Genomic DNA, 22,112 nt, shown 5'->3' with positions numbered 1-22,112 from the left:
CCAAGGCTCCTTTGACAGCACCTTCCAAACCTGCTACCGCTACAATATAGAAGGACAATGGCAACAGGTGCATGGGAACACCACCACCTGCAAGTTCCCCTGCCAGCCACACACCATCTTGACTTAGAACTATATCGCCGTTCCTTCACTGTCGCTGGGTCAAAATCCTGGAACTTCCTTTCTAACAGAACCATGGGTGTACCTACACCACATAGACTGCAGCGGTTCAAGAAGATGGCTCACCACCGCCTTCTCAAGGGCAATTAGGGATGGGCAATAAATGTTAGCTTTACCAGGGATGCCCACATCCCATGAATGAATAATAAAAAAGTCAGTTCCTACGGTTTAGAGAAGACAGAGGAGATCTCTTAATCCAAGTTACCTAGCCTGTGGTGACTGTCTTCATCTTGATCCCCACTAGTCCAGGACAGCCCTGCATTTCTGATCCCAGCAGTGGCCCAACAAGATCCCAGGCTGAGGTGTGGGGAGGGTTTTAAGTTTAATCATCAGTACAAATGCCAAATCAAAGTGTTATTTCCATTAGCTAAAGGACATCAAGTAAGAGGTTTACTCAGTGAAGAAGCAAAAAGCAGGAGTGAAGGTTTTTGTTTTATTTTAAGTATCCAATTGCAAGGCTTCCCTGGACTACAATGGAATGGTAGATTTTCTGCTATTTAAATAGAATCATGGAATTGTAAAATCTTGCAACACAGAAGGAGTAAACAAAGGTTAATGGATGTTTTCCGGGCTGGAGGAAGGTTTGTAGTGGAGTTCCCCAGGGGTCAGTGTTGGGACCCTTGCTTTTCCTGATATATATTAATGACCTAGACCTTGGTGTACAGGGCACAATTTCAAAGTTTGCAGATGATACGAAACTTGGAAGCATTGTGAACTGTGAGGAGGACAGTGTAGAACTTCAAAAGGACATAGACAAGTTGGTGGAATGGGCAGACAGGTGGCAGATGAAGTTCAATGCAGAGAAATGTGAAGTGATTCATTTTGGTAGGAAGAACATGGAGACACAATATAAAATAAAGGGAACAATTCTAAAGGTGGTGCAGGAGCAAAAGAACCTAAGTATATATGTGCATAAATCATTGAAGGTGGCAGGAGAGGTTGAGAGAGTGGTTAATAAAGCATACAGTATCCTGGCCTTTATTACTAGAGTTCAAGAGCATAGAAGTTGTGCTGAACTTGTATAAGACACTAGTTCAGCCACAGCTGGAGTATTGTGTCCAGTTCTGGGCGCCGCACTTTAGGAAAGACGTGAGGGCATTGGAGAGAGTACAGAAAAGATTCACAAGAATAGTTCCAGGGATGAGGAACTTCAGTAATGAAGATAGATTGGAGAAGTTAAGACTGTTTTTCTTGGAGAAGATTAGGCTGAGAGGTGATTTGATAGAGTTATTCAAAATCATGAGGGGTCTAGACAGAGTAGACCGAGAGAACCTGTTCCCACTCGTGAAAGGATCAAGAACGAGAGGGCACAGATTTAAAGTATTTGATAAGAGAAGCAAAAGTGACATGAGGAAAAACTTTTTCACGCAGTGAGTGGTTAAGGTCTGGAATGCGCTGCCTGAGAACGTGGTGGAGGCAGGTTCAATTGAAGCATTCAAAAGAGAATTAGACAGTTATATGGAAAGGAAGAATGTGCAGGGTTATGGGGAGAAGGCAGGGAAATGGAACTGTGTGTGTTGCTCTATCAGACAGCCAGTGTAGACACTATGGGCTGAATGGCCTCCTTCTGCATTGAGACAATTCTGTGCATCTGTGAGTCCATTCGGCCCATCATGCCTATGCTTGTTCGATGAAAAATCAATCCAATTAGTCCTTATCCCATGCTCTTCCACATAACACTGAAAATGTTTTCCCTTTAAGTATATATCCAATTCCTTTTTGCCAGTTACTCTTGACTCTGCTTCCTTCATCCTTCCAGGCAGTGCATTCCAGATCATAAGAACTCACTGCATTAAAAAACATTCTCCGCATCACCCCCCAGGCTTTTTTCCAATTTTCATAAACCCATGTTCTCTGGTTTCTGTGGTTTTTCTGGCAGTGGAAACCATTTCTCCCTATTTAGGCTATCAAAACCCCTCAAAATTTTGAACACCTCCTCATAAATTTCCCCTTAATCCTCTCTGCTGTAAAGAGAACACTCTCAGCTACTCTCGTCTCTTTGCATAACTGAAATCCCTCATCCCTGGTACCATTCTGTTAAATGTCCTATGTCAATTCAGTGTGGATACTGAGAGGTGTGACCGGAGGGTGTCCAGCACTTGTGGATTGTGTCCTAACAACAAATCAATACTTTCTGGAGAGGAAGGAATGGGAGAAAACAGACAAAGAACATCATTCAGCAGCCATGCTTATAGTGTGGATGTGACATCAGGTACACATGTTACACTTAAATCCAATTTTTTCTAAATTGTAACTCATACTCTTTTAGGCGACTCCAGTGATGAAATCATTTTCAAAAATTTTAGATTACTGGAAAATTTTATAAAGCTGTCTTCTATTTTAAAATGGTCAACTGGTAGAAATGAAAAGAAGGGCATTTAAATCAGCTGCACAACATTGGTGATTAAAACACTGTAGCTGTTGTCACAGCCTCATTACATAAGCACTGAACCACCAATCTGGCATGCTGCTGTGAAGCTGAAGTAGCAGGTAATCACTGAGCAACTTTGGAAGATACACAAAGAGTAACAAGCATGCAAGGACCGAGAAGTAGCTGCTGCTTAAAACTTGAAAACCTACCTGCAGTGACCATTTTGCAAGGATACATCTTATTTTTGAAACATCATCTCTGTGTATCTCAACACATTATTTATGTCCATTTTTACTGGAATATTAACTATAGTTTGTTATGTGCAATTAGATCCCTTTGAGTCCTCAAGTACATACCTACAATTCATTTATTAAACTCTGTCTTTTGAGTTCATGTTCTACTTACGTTAGCTTTCAAAATCCACATGTAAATGTTTCAGATTTGATCCCTGGAAGATGCTTAGTTCATCTCAGTACCTCTGAGTTAGAGAGGGGAAATAAAACAAGGGATTATTCTTGATTGCTATCCCTTGGCACCTATTGAAAAAGAAAGATTTGTATTTATATAGCACCTTTCACAACCACAGGACATCCCAGAGTGCTTGATGGCCCATGAATTACTTTTGAAGAGTAATCACTACTGCAGTATAGGAAATGTGGCAGCCAAATTGCACATAACAAGGTCTCACAAACATGAATGAGATAATGAGCAAATAATTTATTCTTTAAGTGATGTTGGCTGAGGGATAAATATTGGCCAGAACACGAAGGAGAAACTCCCCTGCTTTTCTTCACAATTATGCCATGGGATCTTTTACATTCAGCTAAGAGGACAGATGGGTCATAAGATCATAGGAGCAGGAGTAAGCTTAGGGCCCCTCGAGTCTGCTCCACATTCAGTAAGATCATGGCTGACCTCAACTCCACTTTCCTGCCCTATCCCCATATCCCTTGATTCCCTGAAATCTATCAATCTCTGTCTTAAATATACTCAACAACTGAACATCCACAGCCCTCTGGGATAGAGAATTCCAAAGATTCACAATCCTTTAAGTGAAGAAATTTCTCCCCATTTCAGTCCTCAATGGCTGACCCTTTATCCTGAGTCTCTGTCCCCTAGTTCTGGTCTCTCCAGCCTAGGGAAGCAGTCTGTCGGTCAAGCCCTCTCAGAATCTTTATATGTTTTAATGAGATCATATCTCATTCTTCTAAGCTCCAGAGAATATAGGGCCAATCTACTCGATTCTCAGTTTACCGTCTCATTCTAAAGACAGCACCTCAGACAATACAGTGCTCTCACAGTACTGGATTGAAGTGTTGGCTTAGATTTTGTGCTCCTGTCTCGGGAGTGGGACTTCAACGCACAACCTTCCAACTCAAAGGCGAGAGTGTTAGCATATGAATCACAGCTGGCACCTGTGAGGGCATTGGGTCTGGGCAGGATCAGGCTCACTTGTGATGCTTTCATAGTTATGCAGCCTGCTAACACCTGTGAAGAATGGAGAGGTACGAGAGTGCAAGTAAGTGCAAATATATAGTTTTTAATTACCTGTTTTTTCTACTACTTGGCAGCTGTGAGCTGTGATGTATTCCCAGTGGGCACTGCTTTATGTATATTTTTATTATCTCTTGTCATTTCTCTCCCTGCTCTTGTTAGGAAGCTGCTTACATGGGTATGATTACATGGGCACGAGGTGCCCTGTGTTACCTTGACCAAGTGCCTATTAGTCATCTGTGAACCTTGACAATTTGTATCACCAGGCAATTCGGATCCAGAATGGAACAGTCGAACACGTGATTGTCTCACCCACTGTTGACACACACTCACTAACAGCGGGGATTCTTGGATCATGATCAGGAGCAGGAGGCTGTACTGATTATTATCTTGCCTGACAGCCAGTCTGTGAGGAAAAAATATGACTCCACTGTGACTGAGAGCAATTAACTCAGCACAGATTGGGGATTGAAATTGGCATCTTTCTGGTGTGTACGGCACAGAATTGTGTGCTGTGAACAATTATTTAAGAGTTACTTAAATGGTTGGAATATCCTGCATAGTGGCCGCTGGAATATCCAATGTGCTTTTTTCAGTCAATGAGGCTCCAAATTGGAAGCACAAAGTCAGAAAATGACCCCCCCACTAACCCTGTACCACGACACAATTGGACAGTTCACATCAGCCAGCTGCACATGCTCTATCTTGCTGAAGTTAGAATGAGAAGTATAATCTATAAGTTTTTAAAAAGGAAAAGAGTAAACTAAAGTGAGTGTTGGTCCTCTAGAGAGTGAGTCTGGAGAATTAATAATGGGAAATAAGGAAATGGCAGAAGTGTTGGACAGATATTTTGTGTCTGTATTCGCTGTAGAAGACACTAGTAATATCTCAGAAATATGTGTAATTCAAGAGGTGAAAGGGAGGGAGGAACTTAAAGCTATTACAATCACCAGGGAAAGAGTACTGAGAAAACTATTAGTCCCCAGGACCTGATGGTCTGCATCCTAAGGTCTTAAAAGCAGTAGCTGCTGAGATAGTAGGTGCATTGGTTGTAATTTTGCAAAATCCCCTAGATTCTAGAAAGGTGCCATCAGATTGTGAAATAGCAAATGTTTTTTTTTCATTCATTCATGGGATGTGGGCGATGCTGGCCAGCCCAGCATTTATTGCCCATCCCGAATTGCCCTTGAGAAGGTGGTGGTGAGCTGCCTTCTTGAACCGCTGCAGTCCATTTGGGGTAGGTATACCCATAGTGCTGTTAGGAAGTGAGTTCCAGGATTTTGACCCAGCGACAGTGAAGGAACGGCAATATAGTTCCAAGTCAGGATAGTGTGCGACTTGGATGGGAACTTGCAGGTGGTGATCCCATGCATTTGCTGCTCTTGTCCTTCCAGTTGGTAGAGGTCGCGGGTTTGGAAGGTGCTGTCGAAGGAGCCTTGGTGCACTGCTGCAGTGCATTTTGTAGATGGTACACACTGCTGCCACTGTACGTCGGTGGTGGAGGGAGTGAATGTTTGTAGATGGGGTGCCAATCAAGCGGGCTGCTTTGTCCTGGATGGTGTCGAGCTTCTTAAGAGTTGTTGGAGCTGCACCCATCCAGGCAAGTGGAGAGTATTCCATCACACTCCTGACTTATGCCTTGCAGGTGGTGGACAAGCTTTGGGGAGTCAGGAGGTGAGTTACTCGCCTCAGGATTCCTAGCCTCTGACCTGCTCTTGTAGCCACAGTATTTATATGGCTACTCCAGTTCAGTTTCTGGTCAATGGTAGCTCCTAGGATGTTGATAGTGGGAGATTCAGCGATGGTAATGCTATTGAATGTCAAGGGAAGATGGTTAGATTCTCCCTTGTTGGAGATGGTCATTGCCTGGCACTTGTGTGGCACAAATGTTACTTGCCACTTATCAGCCCAAGCCTGGATATTGTCCAGGTCTTGCTGCATTTCTACATGGACTGCTTCAGTATCTGAGGAGTCATGAATGGTGCTGATCATTGTGCAATCATCAGCGAACATCCCCACTTCTGACCTTATTATTGAAGGAAGGTCATTGATGAAGCAGCAGAAGATGGTTGGGCCTAGGACACTACTCTGAGGAACTCCTGCAGTGATGTCCTGGAGCTCAGATGATTGACCTCCGACAACCACAACCATCTTCCTTTGCGCTCGGTATGACTCCAGCCAGTGGAGGGTTTTGCCCCTGATTCCCATTGACCTCAGTTTTGCTAGGGCTCCTTGATGCCATACTCGGTCAAATGCTGCCTTGATGTCAAGGGCAGTCACTCTCACCTCATCTCTTGAGTTCAGCTCTTTTGTCCAAGTTTGAACCAAGGCTGTAATGAGGTCAGGAGCTGAGTGACCCTGGCAGAACCCAAACTGAGCATAACTGAGCAGGTTATTGCTAAGCAAGTGTCGCTTGATTCCACTGTTGATGACACCTTCCATCACTTTACTGATGATTGAGAGTAGGCTGATGGGGCGGTAATTGGCCGGGTTGAACTTGTCCTGCTTTTTGTGTACAGGACATACCTGGGCAATTTTCCACATTGCAGGGTAGATGCCTGTGTTGTAGCTGTACTGGAACAGCTTGGCTAGGGGCGCGGCAAGTTCTGGAGCACAGGTCTTCAGTACTATTGCTGGAATGTTGTCAGGGCCCATAGCCTTTGCAGTATCCAGTGCCTTCTGTCGTTTCTTGATATCACACGGAGTGAATCGAATTGGCTGAAGTTTGGCATCTGTGATGCTGGGACTTCAGGAGGAGGCCGAGATGGATCATCAACTCGGCACTTCTGGCTGAAGATTGTTGCAAATGATTCAGCCTTATCTTTCGCACTGATGTGCTGGGCTCCCCCAACATTGAGGATGGGGATATTTGTGCAGCCACCTCCTCCAGTTAGTTGTTTAATTGTCCACCACCATTCACAGCTGGATGTGGCAGGACTGCAGAGCTTCGATCTTATCCGTTGGTTATGGGATCGCTTAGCTCTGTCTATCGCATGCTGCTTACGCAGTTTGGCATGCAAGTAGTCCTGTGTTTTAGCTTCACCAGGTTGACACCTCATTTTGAGGTATGCCTGCTGCTGCTCCTGGCATGCCCTCCTGCACTCTTCATTGAATCAGGGTTGGTCTCCTGGCTTGATGGTAATGGTAGAGTGGGGGATATGCCGGGCCATGAGGTTACAGATTGTGGTTGAGTACAATTCTGCTGCTGCTGATGGCCCCACAGCGCCTCATGGATACCCAGTTTTGCCTTGCTAGGTCTGTTCAAAATAGCAAATGTAACTCCTCTATTCAAGAAAAGGAGGGAGACAGAAAGCAGGAAATTGCATCTGTCATAGGGAACATGCTCGAATCTATTATTAAGGAGGTTATAGCTGGTCACTTAGAAACCCTTAATGTGATCAGGCAGAGTCGACATGGTTTTGTGAAAGGAAAATCGTGTTTGACTAATTTATTGGAGCTCTTTGAGGAAGTAACAGGCAAGGTAGATAAAGTGGAACCTGTAGATGTGGTGTACTTGGATTTCCAAAAGGCATTTGATAAGTTACTACATCAAAGGTTACTACACAAAATAAAAGCTCATGATATAGAGGTTAACATATTAGCATGTATAGAGGATTGGTTAGCTAACAGGAAACAGACAGTAGGGATAAATGGGACATTTTTGGGTTGGCAAGCTGAAACTAGTGGAGTGCCACAGGGATCAGTGCTGGGGCCTCAGCTATTTACAACCTATATCAATGACTTGGATGAAGGGACTGAATGTATGGTTGCTAAATTTGCTGATGACAAAGATAGGTCAGAGAGTCAGTTGTGAAGAGGACATAAAGAGTCTGGAAAGGGATAGAGATAGATTAAGTGAGTGGGCAAAAATTTGGCAGATGGAGTTTGGTGTGGGAAAATATGAACTTTTTCACTTTGGCAGGAAGAATAGAAAAGCAGGATATTATTTGAATGGAGAGAGATTGCAGTACTCTGCAGTACAGAGGGATCTGGGTGTCCTGGTACATGGTTCACAAAAAGTTAGTATGCAGGCACAGCAAGTGATTAAGGAGGCAAATGGAATGTTGTTGTTTATTACAAAGAGAATGGAATATAAAAGTAGGGACCTTTTGCTACAGTTGTACAGGACGTTGGTGAGACCACAATCTGGAGTATTGTGTAGCTTTAGACTCCTTAAGAAAGGATATAATTGTGTTAGAAACAGTTCAGAAAAGGCTCACTTGACTGATTCCTGGGAGAAGGGATTATTTTATGAGGAATGGTTTCACAGGTTAGGCCATTGGAGTTTAAAAGAATAAGAGATGATCTTATTGAAACATATAAGCTTCTGAGAGGACTTGACAGGGTGGATGCTGAGAGGATGATTTCCCTTAGGGAAGAGAATAGAACTCAGGAACACAGTTTAAAAATTAGGGGTCTCCCATTTAAGATGGAGATGAGGAGAAATTTTTTCTCTCAGAGGGTTTTTAGTCTGTGGAATTCTGTTCCCCAGAGAGCAGTGGAGACAGGGTCATTGAATATTTTTCAGGCTGAGAGTGGATAGATTCTTGATTGACAAGAGAGTCAAAGGTTATAGCAGGAAAGTAGAGTTGAAACCACAATCAGATCAGCCATGATCTTATCAAATGGTGGTGCAGGCTCGAGGGGCCAAATGACCTACAGCTGCTCCTAATTCATATGTTCGTAGAACCAGAATCAGAATTGGAAAACTGCATTCCCATTAATGGCAGATTTCCTGTCGCATGGCAATGCTTGACTAGAGATTTCCCAGTGGGCAGTCCCTGCATCTTCCAGGCAATTAATGGGGGAAATTTTAACCTAAATTGTGGGGCGAAAAACCCACAGGCTGGGTGGAATGCTACTTTTACAGCCCACCCAATATTACTCTCCATCAAGTTCAGGGTAAAAGCAGCATTCTACCCAGCCCATCAGTTCCCAATGGGTGGGCTAGGCTAAATGCTCCTCTATGTTTCTCCAATGCTGCTCTTTGGTCAGCAATTCCTTCCTGGCAAAGATAGTGCTCTTGTATTGTCTGCAATTGTATAGCTACCCATGGAATGAGTGCATCTTCTTTTTACATGTAACTTTACACTGGCATTCTTCTCCCCAGAGACGCAGTGGAAAGGACACACCCGTGAAGGAGACCAAGGTCTTGAACTACCGTCGATTTGTAGCTACCTTCAATGTGGCTAACACCGTGCGGAGTGACACAGATCACTATCGCTGCGTGATTGAGTCAGAGGGAGGCTCCGGAGTGTCCAACTACGCAGAGTTAATTGTGAAAGGTTTGTTTGCATTTCTCTATTCTTTTCTTCTTAAGTTAGATCTGTCTGTATCTCGAATGGGAACACTGTCGTTACACAGGAAGACAGATCTTGAGATTGGAAATTTTGATGAAGCAGTGAGATGTTTTTTCTATAAAGATCACTGACAAACTTGGGCTGAACAGTATTTTCAGCAAATCATGGGTATGGCTTCATTCATATTGGTATTACTAGCACAAAGTGATTTAGAGTGGTGCATGACGTGGCAAGGGACTTTCAGCTTGGTTCGCCCTTTATACCCCAATAACAGTAACATATTTTTGCAACTTGCTACTCTAAAGTGCAATAAGACATATTCTCTTTAAACCACCATGAACTGGAGCCGATCAAACTGACCAGAAATTGCATAATTGAAGTGTGGAGATTTTTTGTCTCATATTTGCTGCACATTGTCAGGACGTAAGTGGTATTGGTACAGATGGCAGCTTTATTCCTGTCGGTATTGATCTTGCCAGGCAATCTCCACTTGAAGTACTGGTGCAGTGCCTGTTTCTGTGTATGTGATGACATGAAATACAGATGGTACAAAAGTGCTTTGCACATTTACGACAGGAATAGCATCTGAAAAGTCCTGAGTGTCCTGTGGCTGTTTGGGCCATAGGTTCTGAAACTACCCTGAAGATTAGCAGCATCCAATGTATCAAGTACATAAATGGTGTGATTCAGCAGCAGAGAGGTATCCTAAGATTGATCTGTCTTCCATTATGTACCTGTGCCACATGGATACATCACTGACACAGTGCCAGAAACATGAGTGGTCATGAAGAGAGAGAAAAACAGAGAGAGAGAGAGAGAGAGACAGACATGGAGCGGAGTATACAGAGACATGTACATTGAGAGAGAGATAGAGAAAGCATGACAGGCATGTTTCTATCTCTGTAGAAACAACAGCAGGACTATATGTGCGCCTCAATCATCTGTACCATATCACATTTCTATTGATACAGATTGCAAATGTAGTTGGGCATTGGCAACTATAGCACATAGATAATCTACACGAACAGCCACAGGACTGTACTTGGGCATTGGTCAACTTTCCATTATCGTTGTGTCACACAACAACAACAGCTTGCATTTATATGGCATCTTTAACACAGTAAAATGTTCCAAGATTCCTCACAGGAGTGTAATCAGACAAAAATTGTCACTGAGTCATGTAAGGAAATATTAGGACCAGTGATCATAAGCTTGGTCAAAGAGAGAGGATTTAAGGAAGTTCATAAAGAGAGGAGTAACGAGACGGAGAGGTTTAGGGAGGAAATTTCAGAGCTTATGGCTTTTGCAGATGGAGACACAGCTATCAATGGTGGTACAATGAAAAGCCCAACAGCTCTGTGCATACAGGCCTATTGAACCTTTGTAACCAGGTGATCAAAATGGATACTAAAAAGTATCATGGTGAAAGTGTATTGTTGATAAACACTTGATGGATGATAAAGAGGTTCTTGGTTTGACTGTATCATGTCTCCTAAGGGTATTGCTGTTGTGGGCTTCTAGATTGAGAGCAGGTATTTAATAAGAATTTGTAAATCCTCTCTTTCTCCTCTCCCCGCCACCCCCACACACACAAGACACACAAAATAATTGACTCAAACGCTTACTAATATACAGGCTTTGTAGCTGTGAGCTCTTCAAGTTATCACCAGTAAAAAGCACTATTTGACAGTCAGGTGCATTGATGCATTAATTGATAGTATTGTTCCTAAATCACATGATTTTTTAATCTATGTATGAAATCAACTTGAAACTGACAGGAAAACAGTTTTAGAAGGACACCGCAGGTTTGGGCAAAAGACAGATATCTTGGAGATATAAATTTCATGCACACAGTGTGAACCATTTGTGGGCCAAGTGGAAACAAATGATTGGGAGCTGAAGACTGCCAAGAAATAGTTGTTCTGCCAGCCAACTGCTCTATGGAGCACACAATGCTTCACAATATCTATGAATCCTTTTTGTATTTTTATCCTAGATCACTCCCTCGCCTTTTCTATTGATCCATAGATCCCACTTACTGTCACTCCTCCTCTTTCAGTGCGGAATTCAGAAAGGCTCCACAGTGTAATTAGCTAACAGAAGGCATTCTCACACCAGGGCAGGTTGACTTAGCAGTGTCATCACAAAAGCTTTTACAAAGTCCAAAAATATGTCTCTTCTCATTTTTTCCCCCCCACAAAGTAGTAATTTGTGGGAACATTCTACCCAGCTGTGAAAAACCATTATTTCTTTCTGATCTGCAAAACCTTTATGAATGTCAAATGTAACAGCCCCTGAATCTGGAACACGTCAGTATAGTGAGGCCATCCATTGATTGGTGCAACTAGAACAAACTCTTAGTTGGAAGGAAGGTAATTGAGAGCATGACTATAAGAACATGCACACAATTTCATAAAGTTTAATTCAGTGCCTACAGCAGCTGAGGAATCATTTCAAGGGAGTCAGAGCATTGTAAGATAATGCCTACAAGAGTTGATATTTCTTCATGAGTTTGATTGGTAGTGAAGGGTGAGGGTGATAGGGACAGGGAGATATGGGATAAAGTAGAGCTTTGCGACATCTTGACTTGTGAGATGTGGCTCTCTTACATGCTTTAACAGGTGATTCAGAACAGCACTATATAAAACTATATAGCAACATGGAAACAAGTCCTCAGCTCAAAAAGTCAAGTTGGTGTTTATCCTTCACATGAACAGTAGTCCAACTTCAATGTGCCTTCACTGATCCCATTTCCCTTTATTCTCCTTTCCTTCAACTGACTATCTAACAAATTCTATGTATTGATACGCTCTCTGTTTCAATTACGAACACTGGTAGTGAATTCCAGAGCCACACAACCTTCTGCTTCACCTGCTCTCTGCGCAAAATATCTTAATAGTTAATCTCGTACCTATCTCTCTTCATTCTGTATTCCTTAGTCTGTTTCTATCTGCTTTCTCAATTGCTTCAAAATTTTAAGCCATCGTTACTAATTCACGTTTAATCCCCTTAGTTCTAATGAAAAGAGTTCAGGAGCAGATCTCGGAAACAGATTGCCTGCCCATTATTTGAGCTGGAGGATGGTATGTGGTGCAAAGGTACATGAAGAGACAGGAAAAATTTAACTCACCAAATAGCTGGGGCGAATGCCGGGGTGGAGAGGTGGGGAGCAAAACTAATTTCTAAATCTAGTGGGCCTGAAAATTGATGGGCCTTTGTTCCTAGCATAGTTGCTGTGAGCTGTCCTCCAGCAGCCCTCACCGTTGAGCTATTTTACACATTCCTGGTGGACATCCTATGGGCGCTATGACACTATGGGTGCATCGAGAATGTCCACCATAGCAAAGGGAATAGTGACAGAAGTCCATGTTCAGAAATGCTCCAGCATTCCTAACCCAGCAGCAGCTTGATTGGTAAAGGTGGCCTTGCTCCTCTGGGGCTGAGATAAGGGCCCATGATTGGCGTGAAAGGCAATTCTGTCCCAAACAAAGTGCCAGGAAAAGTAGCAGACACAATGGCAAAATACTGCAGATGCTGGAAAGCTGAAATTGAAATGCTGGAAGTGCTCAGCAGGTCTGGCAGCGTCTGTGGGAGAGAGGAATAGAGCTAACGGGCTGAACTTCCCCAGCCCCATTGTGCTGGGCTTGGAGGTGGGCGGGGGTTGGGGGTGAAGGATAATAGGGGGATTAAAGGTCAGTCAATTAGAATAAAGGTAGTTTTTGGTCCTATTGTTAAGGATGACACCTGCATGAGCGACATCCCCGTAAAGTAGAAGTTAAAGTATTATTTTGCATCAGATATTCAGGATATTAAGGGTGCCCACCCATGGTGTTAATCAGCCTACATTCCAAATCTGATTTGAGATGCCTTTTAAATATCGCCTTTGCAAACCCCCACAAAGCTTTATAAATGTACAGGCAGCAGCAATTTGCAAACTGCTTGATTGTTATTGTTCGGCTGCTTTTCAGTCGGTGGGTGGGGTGGGGAGAGGAGGACTGGGGACAGTGGGTGGTGGGGGGGAGGGGGTGATGGTGCGGCAGTCAATTGATCTCCGTCTAATCCTGGTCTTTCACATTGCCAGATGGGAGAGAGTTTTTTGTGTGTGTGTGTATGTGAAAGTGTAAATGACAGTTTTGTTATTTGCAACCTAGGTTGAATAGATTTGGAATTACTAAACAGCAATACTCATTTACACAGATTAGGCTTCTCTGTTGGTTTTTCTTTACAGAGCAGCACTTGGCCTGTACAGAGTGGTGGCAAGATGAGCTTTGATCTTTCAGCAAAGCATTGGAACATGCTGCATGGGAGGCAGCAGATAATTACAGCTTTTGTTTTAGCTTTTTGCTGCAATTGCTCACAACACTTGCAGTCGGCACTGCAACTGATGGAACGGCTCAAGGGCATAATTCCATTTGCAGTTAATGGGCTGACAATATAATTAGCATCATTCCAAACTGGTGTACAATCCCATGACAGGAGCCTGCCCAGTGTACAGGTTGAATCTCCTGCCCTTACAACACTCATAAAATACTGTATGTATTTTAGTAATATTGACAGAGCTTATAAATATATATTGATGTGGGACTAAATGAGCTTCTGAGCGCAATCATGTTGGGCCAGTCTGATTGGGAGCAATGCAGGTGAATTCAAAGACTGGGATTTTGTGCGCAAAGTCCTGAAATGCATACGTCCAATCTCCCTGATTTACTTATTGAAATTCACATCCTTGAATTCAAATCCTTCCATGGCTTCACCCCTACTTATCTCTGAATCTTCCTCCAGCTCTACAACCAGCTCCTCCAATTCTGACCTCTTGTACATCCCCACATTTCTTCACCCTACCATCGGCTGCCGTGGCTTCAACTGCCTATGTTTCAGGCTCAGGAATTCCCTTCCTAAACCTGTCCGCCTCTCTACTCCTCTCTCTCTCTTTAAGATACTCCTTAAAACCTACCTCTTTAACCAAGCTTTCGATCACCTGTCCTAATATGTGGTTCAATGTCAAATTTTGTTTGATAATGCTCCTGTGAAATGCCTTGAGATATTTTACGACATTAAAGGTGCTATATAAATGTTCTCGTTCCAGTAAATCAATTAAAAAAATTTCAGGCCCTCGAAACAGTAACTAATACAAGGTTGTTTGGTGGGAATATAAAATCTACATACCTTTGCATGACATAATGGGTGACTTCTGACTGAGCCATACAGAACAGAAAAGGCTGGGTGCCAGTCTGCCATGAGTTTTTTGGTCTTATTTCCTACAATTCCTACTTTACAACACTTCAAAGGTACTTCATTGGCTTTAAATTGCTTTGGGGCATCTTGAGGCTCTGAAAGTCGCTATATAAATGCAAATTCTTTCTTGCTCTTTCTATCTGGGATAGCAGAATATCATTAACATTGATATAGTGCCCCAAGCTAGAGAGAAGAATAGTCTTGAATGATATTCAGCGACTCCAGTGGGAACTAGTGTGTGTATAGATGCCAGGTGGGAACAGAATTAAACCTGGGTATTATGCCAAGTTGCCTCTGTTTATCTAGGTTCATTGGAATAACAGTCAATAAGTACTGGGAGAGAGCCTGCACACCATGGGACTGACCTGAAGCTTTGGAGTCCTGGATAACTCAGTACTTAACACACAGCACGGCATATTTGCCCTCTAATTTCTGGGGAGATGATTTTTGCATTCTTATGAAACTCTTGATACATTTTTGATGAATATTTCACTGGATATAAGGAAATGGGAATTGGATGTTTGCACATGTTTCAGGATGTTGCCTCCAGGTGAAGAGGAGAGAAAGATTATGAAGCGATTCAGAAAATAAAGAGATAGAGCTAATTATACCTAATAGAGGTCTTTAAACTTATGAAGGGATTCAATAAGGTAAGTATAGAAATGTTTCCACTTGTGGAGTGGGGGTACAAAATAGTGGATAGTCACCAATAAATCCATTAGAGAATTCAGGAGAAACTTCTTACCGAGACAGTGATTCGATTGTGGAACTCATTACCAGTCAGAGCCAAGCTTGTGGCATCAGGTGGCTCAGCTGCACAGGAGGGGAGGAAGAAAAGTAGAAGAGCAGTAGTGACAGGGGATTCGTTAGTTAGGGGAACAGACAGGCATTTATGCGGCTGTAGATGGGACTCCAGGATGGTATGATGCCTCCCTGGTGCCAGGGTCAAGGATGTCACGGAACGGCTACAGGACATTCTTCTGGGGAAGGGTGAACAGTCAGAGGTCGTGGTCCACGTTGGCATTAGTGACATAGGTAGGAAAAGGGATAAGGTCCTGAAAGCAGATTTTAGGGAACTAAGAAGGAGATTAAAAAGCAGGGCCTCAAAAGCAGTAATATCAGGATTACTCCCAGTCCCACGTGCGAGTGAACATAGGAATAGGAGAACTGAGTGATTGAACACATGGCTGGAAAACTGGTGTAGGAGGGAGAGCATCAGGTTTCTGAGGCATTGGGAACAGTCCTGGGGCAGGTGGGAACTGTACAAGATGGACGGGTTGCATCTTAGCAGGACTGGGAACTAATATCCTCGCAGGGAGATTTGCGAATGTTGTTGGGGAGGATTCAAACTAGATTGTCTGGGGGATGAGAACCTGAGAGGGAGCTCAGATTGGAGGGAAGCAAAACTGGTAACTTGTCAGGGATGTGGGAACCAGGAGCAAGTATCAGAGGGGAAAACCAAGGTGCACAGAATACTTGGGGGAGATAGATAGGGAATAGTAAGTTATTAGGTGGAGTCAACGTAAGGGAGAAAGTAATAAAGTCTAAATCAGGATTAATGTGTGTGTATGTGCATGCACGGAGTGTGGTTAATAAGGCTGGTGAGGTACAGGCACAGATTGACATGTGGAAATATGACATTGTGGCTATAACAGAGACCTGGCTCAAAGAAGGGCAGGACGGGGCGTTAAATATTCCTGGATACAAGGTGTGCAGGAAAGATAGGAAAGGGAACAAAGGGGGAGGAGTGGCGGTATTGATTTAGGAAAGCATTGCAGTGCTGGAGAAAAAGGATGTCCCAGCGAGGTCGAGAACAGAATCAATTTGGCTAGAACTAAGAAACAAAAAAGGTGCAGTTACATTGCTCAGTGTTGTCTAGAGGCCACCAGCTAGTGGGATGGTTGTGGAGGAACAAATTTGCGATGTGCAAAATTATAGGGTAGTTATAATGGGGGACTTTAGTTATCCAAACATAGACTGTGATAGTAGTCGTGTAAAAGGCAGTGGGGGGGCAAGAGTTCCTAGAGTGTGTTCAGGAAAATTTTCTACAGCAGTATGTTGCTAGTCCAATGAGAAAGGAGATGCTGCTAGACATGGTTCTTGGGAATGAGTTGGGCCAAGTGGATCAAGTATCAGTAGGAGAACATTTAGGGGATAGTGATCATTGTATCATAAGGTTTAGGCTGACTATGGAAAAGAACAAAGAACAATCCAGAGTAAGAATAATTAACCGAGCAAAAGCCAACTTCAATGGGGGTAAGAATGTATCTGGGGCAAATAAATTGGAGTCAAAAATTGTCAGGAAAACCGGTAGCTGAACAATGGGTTACCTTCAAAGAAGAGATAGTTCGGGAAGTCAGGTATGTTCCCTGGAAGGGGAAAGGTAGGGCAAACAAATCCAGAGCTCCCTGGATGACAAAAGAGGTAGAAATTAAGATAAAGAAGAAAAAGTGTGCTTATCTGCCAGGTAGAAAATACTATTGAGAATCAGGCTAAATATCGAAGGTCCAGAGGGGAAGTGAAAAAGTAAATAAGAGAAGCAAAGAGAGATCATGAAAAGACATTGACAGCTAGCCTTAAAGGAAATCCCAAAGTTTTCTATGGACAATAAATAGTAAAAGGGTGATAAAAGGAGGAATGGGGCTGATTAGGGACCATAAAAGGGATTTGCACGTGGAGGCAGAGGGCATAGCTGAGGTATTAAATGAATACTTTGTATCTGTCTTTATTAAGGAAGAAGATGCAACTCAGGCAATGGTGAAAGAGGAGGTAATTCAGACACTAGAAGGGTTTAAAACTGATATAGAGGATGTATTAAAGTGGATAAGACACCAGGACCAGATCAGATGAATCCAAGGATACTGAGGGAAGTGAGGTAGAATTTGTGGAGGCATTGGCCATCATTTTTCAGTCTTCCTTAGACTCAGGGGTGGTGCCAGAGGACTGGGGAATTGCAAACATTACACCCTTGTTCAAAAAAGGGTGTAAAGGTAAGCCCAGCAACTACAGGCCAGTCAGTTTAACTTTGGTGGTGGGGAACCTTCTAGAAAAAATAATTCAGGACAAAATTAATAGACACATGGACAAATGCGGGTTAATTAAGGAAAGCGAGCATGGATTTCTTAAGGGAAAATCATGTTTAACCAACTTGCTGGAGTTTTTGAGGAAGTTACAGAGATGGTTGATGAGAGCAATACTTTTGATGTGGTGTACATGGACTTCCAAAAGGTATTTGATACAGTGCCACACAACAGACTTGTGAGCAAGGTTATAGCTCATGGAATAAAAGGGACGGTAGCAACATGAATATGGAATTGGCTGAGTGACAGGAAACAAAGAGTAGTAGTTCATGGATGTTTTTTAGGTTGGAGGAAGTTTTGTAGTCGAGTTCCCCAGGGGTCAGTGTTGGGACCCTTGCTTTTCCTGATGTATATTAATGACCTTGACCTTGGTGTACAGGGCACAATTTCAAAGTTTGCAGATGATACGAAACTTGGAAGCATTGTGAACTGTGAGGAGGATAGTGTATAACTTCAAAAGGACATAGACAAGTTGGTGGAATGGGCAGACAGATGGCAGATGAAGTTCAATGCAGAGAAATGTGAAGTGATTTACTTTGGTAGGAAGAACATGGAGAGGCAATAAAAAATAAAGGGTACAATTCTAAAGGGGTGCAGGAGCAGAGGGACCTAAGTGTTTATGTACATAAGTCATTGAAGGTGGCAGGACAGGTTGAGAGAGCGGTTAATAAAGCATACAGTATCCTGGGCTTTATTAATAGGGACATAGAATACAAGAGCAAGGAAGTTATGTTGAACTTGTATAAGACACTAGTTTGGCCTCAGTTGGAGTATTGTGTCCAGTTCTGGGCACCACACTTTAGGAAGGATGTGAGGGTATTAGAGAGAGTACAGAAAAAAATCATGAGAATTGTCCAGGGATGAGGAACTTCAGTTATGAAGATAGATTGGAGAGGTTAGGACTGTTTTCCTTGGAGAAGAGAAGGCTAAGAGGTGATTTGATTGAGGTATTTGATTGAGGGAAGCGAGAGAGGAAATAGCTGGGGCCTTAACAGATATCTTTGCAGCATCCTTAAACACGGGTGAGGTCCCGGAGGACTGGAGAATTGCTAATGTTGTCCCCTTGTTTAAGAAGGGTAGCAGGGATAATCCAGGTAATTATAGACCGGTGAGCCTGATGTCAGTGGTAGGGAAGCTGCTGGAGAAGATACTGAGGGATAGGGTCTATTCCTATTTGGAAGAAAATGGGCTTATCAGTGATAGGCAACATGGTTTTGTGCAGGGAAGGTCATGTCTTACCAACTTAATAGAATTCTTTGAGGAAGTGACAAAGTTGATTGATGAGGGAAGGGCTGTAGATGTCATATACATGGACTTCAGTAAGGCGTTTGATAAGGTTCCCCATGGCAGGCTGATGGAGAAAGTGAAGTCGCATGGGGTCCAGGGTGTACTAGCTAGATGGATAAAGAACTGGCTGGGCAACAGGAGACAGAGAGTAGCAGTGGAAGGGAGTTTCTCAAAATGGAGACGTGTGACCAGTGGTGTTCCACAGGGATCCGTGCTGGGACCACTGTTGTTTGTGATATACATAAATGATTTGGAGGAAAGTATAGGTGGTCTGATTAGCAAGTTTGCAGACGACACTAAGATTGGTGGAGTAGCAGATAGTGAAGGGGACTGTCAGAGAATACAGCAGAATATAAATAGATTGGAGAGTTGGGCAGAGAAATGGCAGATGGAGTTCAATCAGGGCAAATGCGAGGTGATGCATTTTGGAAGTTCCAATTTAAGAGTGAATTATACAGTAAATGGAAAAGTCCTGGGGAAAATTGATGTACAGAGAGACTTGGGTGTTCAGGTCCATTGTTCCCTGAAGGTGGCAACGCAGGTCAATAGAGTGGTCAAGAAGGCATACGGCATGCTTTCCTTCATCGGACGGGGTATTGAGTACAAGGGTTGGCAGGTCATGTTACAGTTGTATAAGACTTTGGTTCGGCCACATTTGGAATATTGCGTGCAGTTCTGGTCGCCACATTACCAAAAGGATGTAGATGCTTTGGAGAGGGTGCAGAGGAGGTTCACCAGGATGTTGCCTGGTATGGAGGGCGCTAGCTATGAAGAGAGGTTGAGCAGATTAGGATTATTTTCATTAGAAAGACGGAGGTTGAGGGGGGACCTGATTGAGGTGTACAAAATCATGAGAGGTATAGACAGGGTGGATAGCAAGATGCTTTTTCCCAGAGTGGGGGATTCAATTACTAGGGGTCACGAGTTCAAAGTGCGAGGGGAAAAGTTTAGGGGGGATATGCGTGGAAAGTTCTTTACGCAGAGGGTGGTGGGTGCCTGAAACGCGTTGCCAGCGGAGGTGGTAGACGCGGGCACGATAGCGTCTTTTAAGATGTATCTGGACAGATACATGAATGGGCAGGAAGCAAAGAGATACAGACCCTTAGAAAATAGGCGACAGGTTTAGATAGAGGATCTGGATCGGCGCAGGCTTGGAGGGCCGAAGGGCCTGTTCCTGTGCTGTAATTTTTTATGTTCTTTGTTCTTTGTATTCAAAATCATGAGTGATCTGGACAGAGTAGAGAGAGAGCACCTGTTCCCACTCGTGAAAGGATTGAGAACGAGAGGGAATAGATTTAAAGTATTTGGTAAGAGAAGCGAAAGTGACATGAGGAAAAACTTTTTCATGCAGAGAGTGGTTAAGGTCTGGAATGCACTGCCTGAGAACGTGGTGGAGGCAGGTTCAATTGAAGCATTCAAAAGGGAATTAGACTGTTATATGAAAAAGAAGAATGTGCAGGGTTACGGTGAGATGGTGGGGGAATGGAACTGAGTGAATTGCCCTTTCAGACAGCCGGTACGGACACGATATGCCGAATGGCCACCTTCAGCACTGTAACAATTCTGTGATTCTGTGATAAAGAATAGTTGAGGCGTAAAGCATGGTTAGATAAGTACATGAGGGAGAAAGGAATAGAAGAATTCGCCGATAGGGCTGGATGAAATAGAGTGGGAAGCAGAAAAACACTGGCATGGACCAATAGGGTCTAATAGCATGTTTCTGTGCTGTAGAATATATGTAAGTTCTTTCTAGTCTTCATGTTGAAATATACTGAAGTAATTTGTAGTAGAAGGAATACAGTCTGTAACCATCAGAATCATTTTATCTGCAAAAAATTTGGAGGTATCCAATAATTTGAAATAAGCAACATAAGTAACACAGGAACATGGGAACTCAAAGCTAAAAAACATAGTTATCAGGCAATTTCAATCAAGAGGACCAGACTAAAATATTCATTTATTTAGGTGGCTTTGAGTGCCTGCCATGGCTCAGTTTGTAGCACTCTTACCTTTGAGTTATAAGGTCATGGGTTCATGTCCCACTGCTGAGACTTCAGTACAAAAATCAGTGTTGATATTCCTGTGCAGTACTGAGTGTGTGGAGGTGTTGTCTTTGGATGAGAAGATAAACAAAGACATTGTCTGCCCCTCAGGTGGATGTGGAAAATCCCATGGCTCTTTTCTGAAGAAGAGCAGGGAAGTTATTCTCGATGTCTTGGCCAATATTCATCCCTCAATCAGCACCACAAAGCATGTTATCTGTCCATTATCTGTTTGTGGGAGTTTCCTGTGCAGAAATTGGCTGCTGCGTGTCACATGCTGCAACAGTGACTACTCTTCGAAAGTACTTCATTGGTTGTAAAGTGCTTTGAGACATCCAGTGGTCATGAAAAGTCCTATACAACTGCAAGTTTGTCTTTCTTTTACTAAGCTGAGGAGTGATTTGGTGAAAGTGGACTGAAACAGTGTCAGACCAGTGGAAGGCATTCAAAGGGAGATTCAAGGGGTTCAGGGTAAACATGTTACCACAAAGAAAAAGGGTGCAGCAGCCAAATCTAGAGCCCAATGGAAGTCAAGGAGCCTACTGGGTAAGATGAGGCAGAAAAGGAAAGCTTTATGTCCGACACCGAGAACTTAATACTACAGAAAGCCAAGAGGAGTATAGAAAGTGGAGGGGTGAAATCAAAAAGGAAATTAGGAAAGCAAAGAGAGGGCATGAAAGAATATTGGCAAGCAAAATCAAGGTGAACCCAAAGATGTTTTATCAATACATTAAGAGTAAGAGGATAACTAAGGAGAGAGTAGGGCCCATAAAAGACCAAAAAGGTAATCTATGTGTAGGAGCGGACGATTTTGGAATAGTTCTTAATGAATACTTTGCGTCTGTCTTCACAAAAGAGGGGGATGATGCAGATATTGTTGTTCAGGAGGAAGAATGTAAAGTATTTGATGTGATAAACATAGGGAGAGGGGAGGTATTAATGGGATTGGCATCCTTCAAAGTTGATAAATCACCAGGGCCAGATGAAATGTATCCTAGATTGTTAAAAGAAGCAAGAGAGGAAATAGCAGAGGGTCTGACCATCATTTTTCAGTCCTCACTGGATACAGTGTGATGCTGGAGGATTGGAGAATTGCTAACGTTGTACCTTGGTTTAAAAAGGGATT

At 43.0% G+C, this 22,112-nt stretch overlaps 1 protein-coding gene across 5 annotated transcripts in view; it reads left to right on the top strand.

The window, feature by feature from the left end:
- Nucleotides 1-22,112, top strand: part of LOC137369795 (receptor-type tyrosine-protein phosphatase mu-like) — a 991,520-nt gene that overhangs the window by 394,210 nt on the left and 575,198 nt on the right. For all 5 annotated transcript variants that reach the window (XM_068031279.1, XM_068031278.1, XM_068031276.1 and 2 more), the window contains one exon: nucleotides 9,153-9,327. In XM_068031279.1, coding sequence (XP_067887380.1) covers nucleotides 9,153-9,327 — 175 coding nt within the window. The remainder of the gene's footprint in view (nucleotides 1-9,152; nucleotides 9,328-22,112) is intronic.

The sequence above is a fragment of the Heterodontus francisci genome, chromosome 5 (assembly GCF_036365525.1).
Source record: "Heterodontus francisci isolate sHetFra1 chromosome 5, sHetFra1.hap1, whole genome shotgun sequence".
Taxonomy (NCBI): domain Eukaryota; kingdom Metazoa; phylum Chordata; class Chondrichthyes; order Heterodontiformes; family Heterodontidae; genus Heterodontus; species Heterodontus francisci.
Note: the sequence above shows the minus strand (reverse complement) of the source record. Positions and strands in the feature narration are given on the sequence as shown.